General features: G+C 36.9%; 1 protein-coding gene across 3 annotated transcripts in view; it reads left to right on the forward strand.

The window, feature by feature from the left end:
* Window positions 1–18,084, forward strand: part of LOC127413657 (transmembrane protein 150A-like) — a 53,025-nt gene that overhangs the window by 31,078 nt on the left and 3,863 nt on the right. For all 3 annotated transcript variants that reach the window (XM_051650954.1, XM_051650956.1, XM_051650955.1), the window contains one exon: window positions 16,274–16,451. In XM_051650954.1, coding sequence (XP_051506914.1) covers window positions 16,274–16,451 — 178 coding nt within the window. The remainder of the gene's footprint in view (window positions 1–16,273; window positions 16,452–18,084) is intronic.

The raw sequence follows: 18,084 nt of genomic DNA on the forward strand, positions 1-18,084 counted from the left end.
TTATATAATTGTAGTATTTTAAAGATTCAAGTATTGCAAATTAAGTGCAAAACTTAGCAAAATTAGCTGCAAAAATAAAGGGCATCTTGTGGAGCACTCGATAAATAACTCTCGCTTGTGTGTTCCTCATCTCTAGATTAATTTAGATCAACATCAATGCCGATAAAAAACATGGATAAGATGGATAGATGCTTTTATCCAGAAGCGACTTTCAAATGAGGAACATAAGCAGTTTGTCACACAAAAGTCAACAATATCTGAATTTTTGAACTGCTAAGTTATCAGAGTAGCTGGAGTAGCAGAAAAAGATAAGAAAAGTATTTTTATAATTAGAAAAATAAATCCTTACCTTGTCCTCAGGTCACATAGACAGCTTCATTGAACAGCTTCATTGATTATAAAAGGAGAGATAATTGTGAGCATTTAAAATATGACTCATTGCCTCTCTTTCTTAGACGCTCAGTACCAACAAAGACACTTCAGATAAACGTTTGATGTTTTTTTAGAAAATATGTTAACTCAAAGCTTTATCTAAAGGATCCGGTTATGATGCTTCAGGGCTTAAGCGTTTTAATTCCTTTATTGTTTACATCCTTGAAATGGTCTAGACTAGATTGTTCACAATATATGTAAGAACCCCCGCACACCAAAACTAACTCTACAAGGTGCAGAGACAAAAAAGAAGCAGAATCAAAAATAGAAAAAACTCGCACACATGCTCACTGCTCCAACATTTTAATCTAAAACCATTGGTTAACGTTTCGACTCATACAACAGACTTTGTGATGTCAATTTAAAACAAACATCCCACGGTTCCCACTGGTACTCGCAATTTGATGTTGATGACTCCACCCAATCAAAACTCCCAGGGTGGTTGTAGACAATACAAAGGCTTGTATAAACATGGTTTCATAAACAAATAAATGCATCACAATTCGCACCAATAAACCATATACACTGTGCATATACACATACATTATACATTCACATATACCTCAGTTCCCATTTTACATACAGTATACATCCCTCTACATATGCGCATATATCTACAGTTCTACAATACAGATCTCCTAATTTAATCTTCAAAATTGTGAAAATACTTAAAGAAAAGATTTGATGTTAAAAATCCTCATTTAGACCATTTGGGGATATTGTGCATAAAGAATAAATCCAAAATGCTTCTCTTCAGAGAAGTTGGTTTTCTATATCACCTCCTCTCCGTGGGATGCTGACTCTCTCTATACCCCAATATCTAAGACTAGAAACAGGGTGTTTAATTTTCTGAAAATGCATCGGCACTTGGCTGTTAACAGTACCAGTGCATATATTGCTACGATGTTCTCCTATTCTAATCTTCAAAGGTCTTCTAGAGTTGCCTACATATCCCAAACCACATGGACATTTAAAAAAAAAAAAAATAACAACATTATTTGTATTACAGCTAATCATACCTTTGATGTTAATTTTCTTACCAGTACTAGGATGATTAAAACATTTACATTTGTGTATAAAATTGCATTGAGCACAGGACCCACACTTATAATTACCCTCTGGTATATTATCTAAAAACGTCCCGATATTCTGAGGCGGCATATCTGCTCTATCCATCATATCTCTTAGATTTTGTTGTCTTTTAAAAACCAATCTCAGTGGTTCCTTAAAAATATTCTTAAGATATGGGTCAGTGTCAATAACATGTCAGTGTTTTCTGATGATCTCCTTAAAAACGCTACCTAATGGATAATATCCAGTGATGCAAGACACCGGGGAAGAATAATTTTTAATCCGAGTTAGCCCATCATCATATTGTATATTTTCTGCCCTATGTTTGGCTTGCATTATCCAATCTCCACTATACCCCCTCTCTCTGAAACTTTGACTTAAAATATCAGCCTGTTGATCATATCTTTCTTTTATTTTACATATCCTTCGTATTCTATGAAACCGACTAACTAGTAAGCTTTTTTTAAGAGGTGTAGGGTGGAAACTATCCGTTCTTAGCAAAGAATTATTGTCCGTGAGTTTCTGATATAAATCGGCAGTCAATTTGCCATCTTCTTTGATGATCAAAATATAATAAAAATGTATTTGTTTATAATTAAATTCCAAAGTAAACTTCAAATACTCACTACTGTCATTTAGGTAATTATAGAAATCAATTAATTGTTGTTCGTTACTATTCCATATAATAAAACAATCATCAATATACTGATACCAAACTTTAATATATTGAAAAAAACAATTTTGTTCGGAATAGATTACCTGCAAAATTAGGCTGAACCCATGGCTGTCCCAGATATTTGAAGGAAATATTCATTGCTGTACATAAAGTAATTGTATTTTAAAACTATCTCTGCCAGTGAACACAAAAAAATGTACACTAGAGTAAGGCTTCTCGTCTCTTACGTTGAAGAAAATATACTAATGCCTTTGAACCCCCTATATGTGGTCCAAAGTGGCCAGTATATAATCTGTCTCTATCTTCATTAAAAAAAAAAAAAACGATTTATTTTTTATTAAGAATAAAAAGACAGGCTTTAACATTGTCTCATCATACTAGCCTGCTGTAGTTGCCTTGTCTAATAGCCAAACAAAAAATTAAATACTTCAACACTATCGTAATGATAAATGTATGTATTAACCTTTTTTAAGTAGCAAGCACCTCGCGATAATTGTTTTTTATTTTTTTTTTGATGTAAAGTGCGTAAGATGTGTTAGTTTAACGACACTACCCGTCATAGGAGAATTTACTTGCTGGTAACCATTTGATAACTTTTAATTTGACATGGAAGAAAAGAAAAGAAACAAATACTTCAGTAGACAATAGTTTCATGTTGAGGAAATTAATGCAAGGAAAAAGTTTGGGAAGCTTGATAATTATAACACGTCGGAAAGTACGAGGCAGGTAAATGGGAAAAGGTGACGGAAGCTGTCTCTGCTGTGCCCAACTCCGATAGGGATGTGGATGGGGGGCGAAAAAGAAAGTTTCAGCTTACTAATGTTATTATTATTATGTTTCTATGAACTCTAAAGGCCGGAACATACTTCACGCAAGTATGCAAACGCAGACGTGAGCGCTTGGCCAAAGCGTTGCCAATGCGTGGTCCCATTGTACATACATTACATGCGCTCTTGCATTGCTCTGGTGGTTACAAACCTCAGACAACAAGGGGGCAATACATTTTTTAGGTGTGACCACGAAACCAATGCTGCGTCCGTAACCAGGAAAATACTGCCTTCGGAGGCTGTATACAAAGGCAGGATGAAAATAAGGTGCTTTTCAAACTGTTTGGAGACCAGTTCCTTAAGAGTTCCATTCATTCATAACAGCTGTCAGTCAAGCCATTAACTGATTAGGCAGAAAGTCAACTGCCTATGTTTTTGGATGCAGTCCGGATGTGGTAGATGAGTCCATAGTTGAGGAGTGGGGAGAGACATGGAGAAAAAACAAGTTTGTTTGAATGGACTGGGGACAAAAGTCATCTATATTTTTTCGAAAAGATTCAACTCAAATTGCTGCCATGACAGTTGTTGATTGAAAGAAGAAAATCCGCTCTATCGCCCCTTGCGGCAACACTGAGAATGCAGCATGTACTTGCGTTGTGTTATGAATTGAGCGCTGACACATTTCACTACGCAGCGACGCATGAAATCGAGCTTGCGTAGCAAGGTGCGTCTGCATTCACGTATTTGCGTAGAGTATGTTTGGGCCTTAAAGATCGCGAAGAGGGCAAGCTATGCAGCGAATCTGTTTGAATTAGCATGATTGGTCATTAAGAAGCTTCAAAACAACTTTTATTGTTTGAGTTTGGTGATAACATTTACATGGTTTACAAGCTGAAAATAAAACAACAAAACAATAAAATGAAACAGTCAAAAACGTGCTTTTGGTCTAAAATCACATTTCTACGTAAACAGCCTATTATGACTTCTGACTCAACATGATAGAATGTGTCACATTTAAAACAACCCAGTAAATTCATCAAATATCTTACCTTTTGGGATTTAAGACAACTGTGAGGTTATGCTAACTTTAAGATGTCAGTTATGACTATTTTTAAGAATTTTTTTAGAGAATTTGAGAATAAGTATTAAGAACTTTCTTAAGAGGTTTTTCGGGAATACAAAATATTATTAACTTTTTTTAGTCGAAATTAAGAAGAAAATGCTAGTTAAGAAGATTTTTCTTCTTAAGAATGTTTCGTGAATCCGGCCCCACGTGTGTGGATCTCAGTTGCAGCATACCTGTTTGAGCTTGCTAAAAAAACAAACCTGCCCCACCTTGCTCCTCTGCTGCCTTGTGTTTCCTTGTGTATTAGAGAATTATTGAGATAATTCTAATAAGCATATGTGCATTTTTTATACATGAGTGTGAATGTTTATGTTTATATGTGTGCTTGTGTGGTCCCCTATAAACATTTAACTACACTCATATCCTTCAGTGGAAAGTGTTTTCTTTCTCAGAATTTGACTGGATGAATCATCCTAGATAAATGAAGCATGGTGCTCTTCCTATGTTAGAATGTTACCATGTGTGTGTATACACTTGAGGCCAAAAGTTTGGAATAATGTACAGATTTTGCTCTTATGGAAAGAAATTGGTACTTTTATTCACCAAAGTGGCATTCAATTGATCACAGTGTATAGTCAGGACATTAATAATGTGAAAAACTACTATTACAATTTGAAAAAAACTACTTCAAAGAGTTCTCATCAAAAAATCCTCCACATGCAGCAATGACAGCTTTGCAGATCCTTGGCATTCTAGCTGTCTGTTTGTCCAGATACTCACGTGACATTTCACCCCACGCTTCCTGTAGCACTTGCCATAGATGTGGCTGTCTTGTCGGGCACTTCTCACACACCTTACAGTCTAGCTCAAGGGTCTTCAACAGAGGGTGATACCGCAGAGGGTCCGCAAATTATTGTTTGATCCACCACCGGCACTCGTAAAAATCACTTGCACGCGAGCGAGAGACAGTACCGCGGCTCCCTATATATGGAGTTATATACGTGCCACAATTCTGCAAGCGCAAAATTATATTTTGAGTGCACAAACATTTTCTGCGTGCAAGATGACATTTTGAGCGCACAAAAAGTTATTTTGCACGTGCAAGATTATATTTTGAGTGCAAAAACTAAATATCTGTGCACGCAATTTGATATTTTGAGCGCACAAATTTCTGCACACACAAGATGATATTTTGAGCACGCAAACAATTTTCTGCATGCGCAAGATGAAATTTTGAGCGCACAAAAAGTTATTTTGCATGCACAAGATTATATTTTGAGTGCAAAAAAAAACTTTTTGCACGTGCAAGATGATATCTTGAGCGCACAAAAATGTTCTGCATGAGCAAGATGAAATTTTGACCGCACAAAAAGTTATTTTGCACATGCTTGAACTAAGTTTTGTAAAGCAATGTATCTTCTTCTAAAGATAAATTCATTTTGAGCAAGCGAAAATATATTTTGCGCTTGAATAAATTTTATGTGAATTTTGCTTTTGCTTTCTCCTCCTACCCACTCTGCAATACTTTTTTCATGCTCAAAACATAATTTTGGCACAAATATAACTCCATACCTATATGCATATTACGCAGTCTGCGTAGGGCACCAACTCCCTAGGTGAGCACCACCTTACCCAAGGGGGGAACCAGAAACTTCACCAGCTACCCTTACTTGCACATTATATGTTATTCAAGGACCAGGTAGCAGTCACGGAACACAGACAATCGCCTCGCGCTCGCACGTCTTTGGCGAGAGAGGAGTATGTATTTTAGTCAATCCACATTCTGAAGCTCCTCGAACCTGCATGCCAAATCTTCCTCTTGCAGTAATACTTCCTCATATTCGTGCATCCCATTTTATTTAGTTATAAACTAAATAGAACCCCAAACATTGTTAAAGTTTAACGAAATAGCCCATCGCCCATGCTTATTACGAGCTGCTCATAACGCAACACATATCAGGGTAAGCAGCGCTGCAGTAGAGCAGGGGTGTCAAACTCAGTTCCTGGAGGGCTGCAGCCCTACAGAGTTTAGTTCCAGCCCTGCTCCAAAATGCCTCCTTGTAATCTTCAAGCACTCTTGAAGACCTTGATTAGCTGCTTCAGGTGTGTTTAAGTAGGGTTGGAGCTAAACTCTGCTGGACTGTGGCCCTCCGGGAACCGAGTTTGACACCCCTGCAGTAGAGGGTTGCGTAAGTAAACACGTCAGCTTTGCGTTTTTCGCGGTGTGCGGATGCCAGCCTACAGTTTCTTGTATTATTAGTTGCTTTTTGCTTTCAGAAAAATATGTATGTACAGTATATGTAATCTATCTGTCTAAATATATAGTTACTGCTGAGATTATCAAGCTGCCATAGGCTACATTAACGGTGACTGTCAAATCAACATAATTAAAGGTGTATACAGTCATTTTTTCCTCATTAAATAGTTTTACTCTTACAGAAACTAACAGTAATTTTGAAACACACTGTATGTATAAATTCAATCACTAACATGAGATGAAGACTCCAGGTATATGCCTATCAGTAACCTTATAAAAGTTTTTTTTTATTCTGTATGGACAGTGTTTCTGTTGTTTTTTTTGTTTTGTTTTTGTTTTTTTGGATGGGGTGTGGCACAGTGATTAATAAGAAAAATTTTAAATAGCACTTAATGTCAAAAAGGTTGCGTATCTCTGCTATACCTAATTTAATGATTATTTTAATGGCTTTGCAATGTAAACATTATAAAATATGTACATACAATAATATAGCACCATACACGTTTTTATAGGCATAAAACACTAAATTTTCAGACAGTGTGCAATGGGGGTCCGTGCTCAGTCTCTTTACATACCAAGGGGTCCTTGGCCTGAAAATGGTCGAAGACCCCTGGTCTAGCTGATCCCACAAAAGCTCAATGGGGTTAAGATCCATAACACTCTTTTCCAATTATCTGTTGTTCAATGTCCGTGTTTCTTTCCCCACTCTAACCTTTTCTTTTAGTTTTTCTGTTTCAAAAGTGGCTTTTTCTTTGCAATTCTTCCCATAAGGCCTGCACCCCTGAGTCTTCTCTTTACTGTTGTACATGAAACTGGTGTTGAGCGGGTAGAATTCAATGAAGCTGTCAGCTGAGGACATGTGAGGCATCTATTTCTCAAACTAGAAATTCTGATGTACTTATTCTCTTGTTTAGTTGTACATCTGCCTTCCACATCTCTTTCTATCCTTGTTAGAGCCAGTTGTACTTTGTCTTTGAAGACTGTAGTGTACACCTTTGTATGAAATCTTCAGTTTTTTGGCAGTTTCAAGCATTGTAAAGCCTTCATTCCTCAAAACAATGATTGACTGACAAGTTTCTAGAGAAAGCTGTTTCTTTTTTTGCCATTTTTGTCCTAATATTGACCTTATGACATGCCACTCTATTGCATACTGTGGCAACTTAAAATAAAACACAAAGACAAGTTTAAGCTTCATTTAACAAACCAAATAGCTTTCAGCTGTGTTTGATATAATGGCAAGTGATTTTCTAATACTAAATTAGCAATTTAGCATGATTACTCAAGGATAAGGTGTTGGAGTGATGGCTGCTGGAAATGGGGCCTGTCTAGATTTAATCAAAAATGACTTTTTTCAAATAGTGATGGTGCTGTTTTTTACATCAGTAATGTCCTGACTATACTTTGTGATCAGTTGAATGCCACTTTGGTGAATTAAAGTACCAATTTCCTTCCGAAGCAGCAAAATCTGTACATTATTCCAAACTTTTGTTTGTGTGCACAAAGAGTTCTCTCTCACTTGGGTTTAGTTCTGCAGGCCGGACAGTTACTGCCTGCCAAAGCAAACTGCAGATTCCTTGTGCCAGCCTGTGAAGGACATTTCTCCTGCATTCCCAGGATAGAGGATTGGGGGCCCAGATGGATCACAAGACAAAAAGATATGCATGGTCACGATGAACAAAATACCTTTGATGATTCAGTTTATCTAAAGCGGAAGTGTGGAATTTCTGCACCGCTAGTGTCACAAAATGGAATTGAAAACGCCAACTCAACCACATGCAGGTTTCCCAAACACTCCCATCTGCCGTTGGTCGAAAAATACAGATAGTCTCGCCTCAAACTCATGCTATTGAGCAAGTTGTGCTGTGTCATACAGAGCAATATTTTGAAAGCACCACAGAGCCAGATGCTTACAGTCATCTCTGCATATTAAAGGGATAGTTCATCCAAAAATGAAAATTCTCTCATCATTTACTCATCCTCATGCCACCCCAGATGTGTATGACTTTCTTTCATCTGCTGAACACAAATGAAGATTTTTAGAAGAGTTTCCCGCTCTTTAGGTCCATACAATGCAAGTGAATGGGTGCTAAAAAAAAAAATCACATGAGTCAGCATAGAAGTAATTCATAGGACACTCCAGTGGTTAAATCAATGTCTTCAGAAGTGATACGATAGGTGTGGGTGAGAAACAGATCAATATTTATGTCCTTCTTTTGCTAGATATTCTTCTCCCTGCCCAGTAGGGGGTGATATACATGAAGAATGTGAATCACCAAAAACACAAGAAGAATGTGAAAGTTATCTGTTTCTCACCCACACCTATCATATCGCTTTTGAAGATATTGATTTAACCACTGGAGTGTCATGTGGATTACTTTTATACTGACTAATGTGATTTTTTGAGCTTCAAAATTTTGGCACCCATTCACTTGCATTGTATGGACCTAAAGAGCGGAGATATTCTTCTATAAATCTTTGTGTTCTGCTGAAGAAAGAAAGTCATACACATCTGGGGTGGCATGAGGATAAGTAAATGATGAGAGAATTTTAATTTTTGCGTGAACTATCCCTTTTAAGCTAGGATAGGAAAAAGTATTTGGTATCGCTTTAATAATCAATTTGTTAAGGATTTATAATTGGGTTAATTTAATGGATTATCAGTCATTTACAAATGCATTATTAAAAGTGCTGCCAGTCGAGTAAAATATTTAATTGTGATTAATAGCATGGTTTTTCATAGGTAATTGTGATTAATCGCTAATTTTAAAATTGCTGAATTTTAACTATTTACACTTCTATTAAAATGCTTTTATTACCTTTTTCTTTTTTTTTTCTTCTTTTTTTTTTTTTAAATGTTAATAAAAGCATTTTTCCCAAAGTGTAAGTGTAAGTGTTGACTAAGGAAAGAACTAGTCCCCATAGGTTCCATTTTCATTTCAATGACCAATAAATCTCCTAAACCCTTGTCCTCTACAATATTAATCATAGCTATCAACTTTGCAACAGCAATCGTGAAGCTGGACTAATATGATTCGCGCCGCTTTCTACTCCATTTAAAAAGCGCTTGCAGAGAACATATTATTTTGCTTTTAACCCTGGCACTGTCCACGTAATGATACTTCATCCAGATTGTCTGGTAAGATGGAAGCACAACACGACTTCAGGGTTGTTTTGTACAAAAATATTTACAGTTAAAAGAATGTTCCAGGTTCAGTACAAGTTAAGCTCAATCGACATTTGTGGCATAATGTTGATTACCACAAAAATCTATTTTGACTCATCCCTCCTTTTCTTTAAAAAAAGCAATAATCGAGGTTCCAGTGAGACAGTTACAATGGAAATTAATAGGGGCTAATTTTTTAACATAATACTTGCTTTTTCAAAGTATAGCCACAAGGCATAAACAGTATGCATGTAAACATTGATTTTAGTTAATAAAATTGCTTACTAACCATTTCTGTGTAAAGTTATAGCCAATTTTACAACTTCGTTGCCATGACAGTGTAATGTCAACAAACCCTAAAACGAATGTAAAAATTACAATTTAAACAACTTTACAGCTCAAATAATACACAAGTTTTAAGAGAAGAATTAATGCAAGTGCTTTTATAAAATTATAAGCTTCACATTTCTGCCTTTAAACCCTCCAAAAATTGGCTTCATTCACTTTCATTGTCCCCATTCACTTCTGTGACAGTACTGTAACCTTGATTTTTGCTTTTTTTAAAGAAAAGGCGGGATGAGTCAAAATTATTTTTTTGTGGTAATCAATATTATGTCACAAATGCTGTCGATTGAGCTTAACTTGTATTGAATCTGGAACATTCCTATAAGTGGTCCTTTCTCCATCACTTGATCATCACATTTTATAAATGCTTAATTAATACATTTATTCATACCTGATTAAACAAAAACATCAAATGCCATAAGTCATGATTTATGTCACTATGTAGTAAAATAGACCATTATAGTGGGATTAAAAAGAGGGATTACAGGTGCATCTCAATAAATTAGAATGTCGTGGAAAAGTTCATTTATTTCAGTAATTCAACTCTAATTGTGAAACTCGTGTATTAAATAAATTCAATGCACACAGACTGAAGTAGTTTAAGTCTTTGGTTCTTTTAATTGTGATGATTTTGGCTCACATTTAACAAAAACCCACCAATTCACTATCTCAAAAAATTAGAATACATCATAAGACCAATAAAAAAAAAAATTTTAAGTGAATTGTTGGTCTTCTGGAAAGTATGTTCATTGACTGTATATGTACTCAATACTTGGTAGGGGCTCCTTTTGCTTTAATTACTGCCTCAATTCGGCATGGCATGGAGGTGATCAGTTTGTGGCACTGCTGAGGTGGTATGGAAGCCCAGGTTTCTTTGACAGTGGCCTTCAGCTCATCTGCATTTTTTGGTCTCTTGTTTCTCATTTTCCTCTTGACAATACCCCATAGATTCTCTATGGGGTTCAGGTCTGGTGAGTTTGCTGGCCAGTCAAGCACACCAACACCATGGTCATTTAACCAACTTTTGGTGCTTTTGGCAGTGTGGGCAGGTGCCAAATCCTGCTGGAAAATGAAATCAGCATCTTTAAAAAGCTGGTCAGCAGAAGGAAGCATGAAGTGCTCCAAAATTTCTTGGTAAACGGGTGCAGTGACTTTGGTTTTCAAAAAACACAATGGACCAACACCAGCAGATGACATTGCACCCCAAATCATCACAGACTGTGGAAACTTAACACTGGACTTCAAGCAACTTGGGCTATGAGCTTCTCCACCCTTCCTCCAGACTCTAGGACCTTGGTTTCCAAATGAAATACAAAACTTGCTCTCATCTGAAAAGAGGACTTTGGACCACTGGGCAACAGTCCAGTTTTTCTTCTCCTTAGCCCAGGTAAGACGCCTCTGATGTTGTCTGTGGTTCAGGAGTGGCTTAACAAGAGGAGTATGACAACTGTAGCCAAATTCCTTGACATGTCTGTGTGTGGTTGATGCCTTGACACCAGCCTCAGTCCATTCCTTGTGAAGTTCACCCAAATTCTTGAATCGATTTTGCTTGACAATCCTCATAAGGCTGCGGTTCTCTCGGTTGGTTGTGCATCTTTTTCTTCCACACTTTTTCCTTCCACTCAACTTTCTGTTTACGTGCTTGGATACAGCACTCTGTGAACAGCCAGCTTCTTTGGCAATGAATGTTTGTGGCTTACCCTCCTTGTGAAGGGTGTCAATGATTGTCTTCTGGACAACTGTCAGATCAGCAGTCTTCCCCATGATTGTGCAGCCTAGTGAACCAAACTGAGAGACCATTTTGAAGGCTCAGGAAACCTTTGCAGGTGTTTTGAGTTGATTAGCTGATTGGCATGTCACCATATTCTAATTTTTTGAGATAGTGAATTGATGGGTTTTTGTTAAATGTGAGCCAAAATCATCACAATTAAAAGAACCAAAGACTTAAACTACTTCAGTCTGTGTGCATTGAATTTATTTAATACACGAGTTTCACAATTTGAGTTGAATTACTGAAATAAATGAACTTTTCCATGACATTCTAATTTATTGAGATGCACCTGTATGTCATTTGACTGCAGTCCGCTTTGTGTTTATATTAATTGCTTTAATGTCTTGACTCACTTTTGGGGCCACTTTCTTTGTCACATTGATGTCAAAAGAATAGTTTTACCTAGTCCTAGTTACCTAAAGTCCTGTGCAAAATCACTGTTCTTCATGCTCATTCACAGCATATACATGTTATGACCACTCACATGTGAAGTGAATAACGTTGATCATCTCCAAACAAGGGCACATGTCATGGTCTGGGTAGATTAGATGGTAAGCGAACACATCAGTTCTCATAGTCAGCATGTGGAATGCAGGAGAAATATGCAGGAGTACATGCCTTGTTAAGGCCAAACGACTGGGTCACAGCATCTCTAAAATGGCAAGGCTTGTGGGGTGCTCCTGGTCAGCAGTGGTGAGTACCTACCGACAGTGGTCTGAGGAGGAACAAACCACAATCAGGCAGCAGGGTGTTGGGTGCCCAAGGCTCATCGACGCACAAGGGCAACGAAGGCTATCCCATCTGGCCGAACTGACAGAAGGTCTACTGTGGCACAAGTCACAGAAAGTTTTAATGATGGTTACGGGAGGAATGTGTCACAACACACAGTGAATTGCACCCTGCTGCGTATGGGGCTGCATAGACGCAGACTGGTCAGAGTGTCCATGATGACCCCTGTCCACCATCGAAAGCGCCTACAATAAACACGAAAGTGTCGGAACTGGACCTTGGAGCAGTGGAAGAAGGTCTCCTGGTCCGATAAGTCACGTTTCTTTTACATCACGTCGACAGCCATGTACGTGTGCACCCTTTACCTGGGGAAGTGATGGCACCAGAATGCACTGTGGGAAGACCACAAGCCGGTGAAGGGAGTGTGATGCTCTGGGCAATGTTCTGCTGGGAAACCTTGGGTCCAGCCATTCATGTGGATGTCAATTTGACACGTGCCACCTACCTAAACATTGTTGCAGACCAGGTACACTCCTTCATGTCAATGGTATTTCCTGATTGCAGTGGCCTCTTTCAGCAGGATAATGCGTCCTGCCACACTGCACACATTGTTCGGGAACGGTTTGAGGAACATGATGAAGAGTTCAAGGTGTTGCCCTGGCCTCCAAATTCCCCAGATCTCAATCCGATTGAGCATCTGTGGGATGTCTGATCCATGGTGGCTCCACCTCGCAACTTACAGGACTTGAAGGACCTGCTGCTAATGTCTTGGTGCCAGATACTACAGGACAACTTCAGGGGTCTTGTAGAGTCCATGCCTCGGTTGGTCGGCGCTGGTTTGGCGGCTTGCCGAGGACCAACAGCATATTAGGCAAGTGGTCATAATGTTTTGGCTCATCAGTGTATCATATAATAAAGCCTGATGATCGTTAAACACTAATACTATTAAACCATACTTCACTGTTATGTAAGTTTCTAATGAAGGCAACTCCTTAATAAATGCTCCACTTTACATTTAAGGTAAAATTTCTAAGGTTACTAATGTTATATAAGTGTTATTAACCATTTATAATTTGTGAGGTGAAATTTCTTACTATTTGGTAGGTATTGCATGAAAGTCACCCTTTTTATGCATGTTGTTATAACTGCTTATCATCAATAATTTATAATGCATTTGTAAATGAATTATTAGTTGTTAATTAACCACTTTATAATCCCTTAACAAAGGGGAAGTTAATGTAAAGTGTTACCAAGCATTTTAACAAAAAAAACAAAACAACAGCTTTAAAATCCGTTATTATATGAAGTCAAATTCTAGAATGTGCTTGTGTTTTCATTGTTACTAGTTCCTGCACAAGGGGAGAAAGCTTTTCTGTTAGGCAGGCATTCAACCACATGTTTAAGCAAGTCCATTTGAGTGAAGATTCCTACTTCTGTCACTAATTTGGCAGCCCAAGGCATGAGAAATAACCTGCACACATGGATAGACTGGGAGTCTGTGTGCCTGGATCTCTGTCACAATTCTATACAGAACATTTTTACAAATGGCTCACTCTTTACTCAGGTGTAGACTTCCCTGCTGGAAAGACAACTTGAAGCCAGTCTTGTTTGCTGGTTTTAGTTGGTTTAAGCTGGTCTTCCAACCTGACCAGCTGCCAAGTGCCCAAAACCATTCTAAAACCATCAAACTAGACCAGCCTGACCAGTGGAAATCAGCTTGGTGGTCAACTTAGGCTTGTTTAGGCTATTTTCTTTTTTCAGCAGGGTTCAAACAAATAAGCTGAATGTTGATTGGTCATTGCTTTTTATCTGGGCGTGTTGATAAAACATTTTGTGTGTTTCCATGGCATGGGTCATATGATCACTTTCTCTTCCATTGTGCATTGTGGAAGTGCTTGTTATCCACATTACAAGGAAGCATTCTCTGGCTTTGATCCCTGTCCTTAAGCATGAGATTCCTTACACATTACAAAGTTGATAACATGTCCTTGTCCTAATGACAGTGCATGTAAGCACAGAGAACTGCAGCTGAATATTTAGATGTACAAGTGAAGGGGAAGTCTTTGCCTTGGGGGATCAACAGGATATCATTTACAGAGATAATCAATGGTTTCCTGACAATAGCTGGAGAAGATTTTCAGAGTTACTTTTGCAACACTTGATATTTAGCTTTTGTTTGTGTGTACTAAAATGGAAGGGAGAGTAATTGCAGGAGTTGATGGAAGGAATAAATTGAACAAGTATGTTTAAAGGATATATTTAAAAGACAGTGCCTGCCTCCGAAATTGTGTACTGTCACATTATATACATTAATGCATTTGATGAAGAATGTACTTCATGATTGTTATTAAATTATGTTCTTTAGGAATGCAGGTGAGTATATACATTCCCAGACATACTTCACAGGAGAATGTGGCCATTGTCCTGTGACCCGAATATATAATAACAACCACAAAAATTATTTACTCTGGTTACATTAAACAACTACAATTTAACCACAAGGAACAACTTTATTGTTAGCTATAGAACTTGCAGTAAGGGTTCAGTGAATATTTTGAGCTTAGCCCAGACCCAGTGATGGGCAGTAGCTTCGCTACAATTAGCGAAGGTATTAGCTTAACTACATTTCTGACTATGCTCTTATTGTACACTGCTCATTCTGGCAAAGACAGTAGGTCTTTCATGCATGAAGAACATTCAGACTTTGCACTGAAAACATACTGCAAAAACAGTATGAGTTCTATGAGACTGTGCCATTTCAAACATATCCAGAGTGGTATAAGCTGATGATGTGCTGGAGTTGTGCCCTCAGTCTGCTATAGAAGAGGTAGAGTAGCTCACTGCAGCTTGTTCTGTTGCCCTCTGTTGGTGTTGTTTAGAATCTGGCACAGGAGTTGGAAGTGATGTGGCATTGTGAACTCACTTTCTTCTGCCTTCAGCTCTTAGATCATAAACACGTCACACAGTCTTGAAGCTAAAAAAATGGAATATCTGCACAAACGGCAGTTTTCTCAAATGTCCCAATATGTTCCATGACAATTTTGTGACTGTGGTCTTGATCCAGGACATACTGTAGTGTACTGAACACAATTTCCCATGATGACCGTTGTAACCAACCCTTCATTGTTGAAAAAAAGCAGATGTTGAAAGTACATGTTTACGATAAATATGTTAAAATATGTGAACTTGGAACTATTTTGAGCAAGTCATATTTATAAAATCAAGAAACAATGATTGCAGGGTGTGTCTGTAAAAGATGTTCACTTGTGTCCTTAATTTGACTTCCTAGAGTTTGATTTGTTGCCATATAACTCATGTTTTGGATGGTTCTAATGAATCCCTTCTGAACGGTTTATTCAACTTTACACTGAACACTTTAAGGTGTAGGACTCTCTAAATGTGTTTTTTCCATAGATACACTTGTCAAGGAGGCCACGCCCACTCGTGGATTTATTTTTCATTTCTATGGGGAGAAATATCCTGTAGATTTAGCTTTCTTTTTTAGAAAGGAAAACACTCCAAAAACTGTTGTTTTTTTTGCACTTCAAATAAAGCAAAAGATTCAGAACAGATTTTTTTCATGAAGAATAACTATGAATACAAATAATTCAGCGACAGTATGACAAGAAATGATCACACATCTGTGCATATGCAGGTCTGCATATTTAAAGTTAATAGTAAATAAGTAAATGTCCAAAAATGACTTTTTTTCACTGAAATTCAGAACTTGTAACATCATCATATTTTAACTATTGAAACAAAACTGCAAAAAAGCAACAAACTTTTTGGAGTGATTTTCCTTTTAAAAACAGCCAAATTTATTATAGCTTTTTCTCTTAATTTTCTCTGTGGAAATGAATGGAATCTAAAGTATGTTAACTATGTTATCCCCCATGTTAAATCACACCCCCAGTATGACGCAGTGTCATCTGTATATTTAGTTGTGATTGGCACATATGTTGATAGTATGCACTGTTATCTGTCACTGTGTTACAGGTGGATAATGCTAAGGTTCTTCACTATGTTGGTGCAGGAGTGGCCTTCCCCACCAGTATGCTGTTTGTGTGTCTGCAGTCTGCGCTGACCTACCGCCTGGCCAAGACTCAGGGAGAATACAATATTGGTCACTTGCGCCTGTTTATGACCCTGCTGGCATTTGTAGCCCTGGTGCTTAGTATCCTTGCCACTCCCACTCTTCCTCATGTTATCTTATTGTATTTATATTTTTTAATTGTTCTGTTTAGGGATGGGTGGCATGACAGTATATGTATATATATATACTGTATATAATGTGATTATATATATTTGTGCCACTGTTAATACTACGGATTATATATAGATTTTGTGCCACTGTTAATACCATGGTAAATATATTGTGCGGCCATTAGTTGGAGGAACTGCTTAACACAACTTTTACATGTGAGAGTGACAAAGAACTGTTGAGTACAAACAAGTCAAGGCGAAGAAGAAATTATTAAGGTTTGTAGTGTTTGTAGGCAAAATGAAAAGTGGAGTTTAGTTGTTTTATGTGCAGTCTCTGGTTTGCGTATATCAGCTATTTTACAACTCATTTATAGTACAATGTGGCTCATCCAATCTACATTTAGACTAAAACTATCCATTTTTAATAATAGTTTGACTGTTTTCAGTCTTTAAACTCAAGTGTTATGTAATGTTAGACTTTTCATTAGTTTGTTTTGAATAATCTTGAATCAATGAAGTAAAGTTTTTTTGTCGGGATCTATTTAGCTATTCAAAAATACATAAAACAATTAATTCACTCAAAACAATTACTTGAATACACCTGAATACAACATGTTTTCAATTTCTGAGTTTAAAGTCATTTTGACATTTTGTCTGCAGCTCAAAGTAAAAAAAAAATGTAAGTGGTGGAACCATCCGGAGACAATAGAAAAAGTCTCATTAAAGAAATATTCCGGGTTCAATTCAAGTTGAGCACAATCGACAGCATTTGTGGCATAATATTGATTACCACAAAAATTATCTTGACTCATCTCTCCCGTGATCAAATCGCTTACCTTTTCTGTGTAAAGTTATACACAATTTTACAACTTTGTTTCCATGACGATGTAATGTCAACAAACCCCAACTGTAAAAATGACAATTTAAACAATTTTACAGCTCAAATAATACACAAGTTTTAATAGAAGAATTAATGTAAGTGCTTTTCTAAAATTATAAGCTTCACATTTCTACTTTTAAACCCTCCAAAAATTGGCCACATTCACTTTCATTAAGTGCCTCACTGTAAACCTTGATTTTTGCTTTTTTAAAGAAAAGGAGGGATGAGTCAAAATTATTTTTTGTGGTAATCAATATTATGCCACAAATGCTGTCGATTGAGCTCAACTTGTATTGAACCCAGAACATTCCTTTAAAAGCTGAAATTATTGTAAAAATACATTTGGACATAAGCAGTTTAGAATCTTTTATTGTGAACAATAAGCAAAAAATTTTTAAACATAATTAACATTTTTGTCGGGTGACGTGGCCAACATGCAGATAGCCATTTGTTGTCATGTGACATATTTTGTTCAGGTCAAATGGAGTAATGGAAAAACTTCTTGATATTCGTGACTCAAAAATTCATGATTTTTGAAAAAAATAAATTTTTCTTGAAAAATATGTTTGAAATCTTTTTGTGAAGTGAGAAATTAAGTTTGATTTAAGGTGCAAGGAAAGTATAATAAAACATTTTTACTTGATGGTTACACCACTTTACATTTTTAAAGTCATTAAATAATTTATTTTTAAAGATTAATATTCATTAATATTTATATTTATTT

This window comes from Myxocyprinus asiaticus, chromosome 23 (genome assembly GCF_019703515.2).
Source record: "Myxocyprinus asiaticus isolate MX2 ecotype Aquarium Trade chromosome 23, UBuf_Myxa_2, whole genome shotgun sequence".
Taxonomy (NCBI): domain Eukaryota; kingdom Metazoa; phylum Chordata; class Actinopteri; order Cypriniformes; family Catostomidae; genus Myxocyprinus; species Myxocyprinus asiaticus.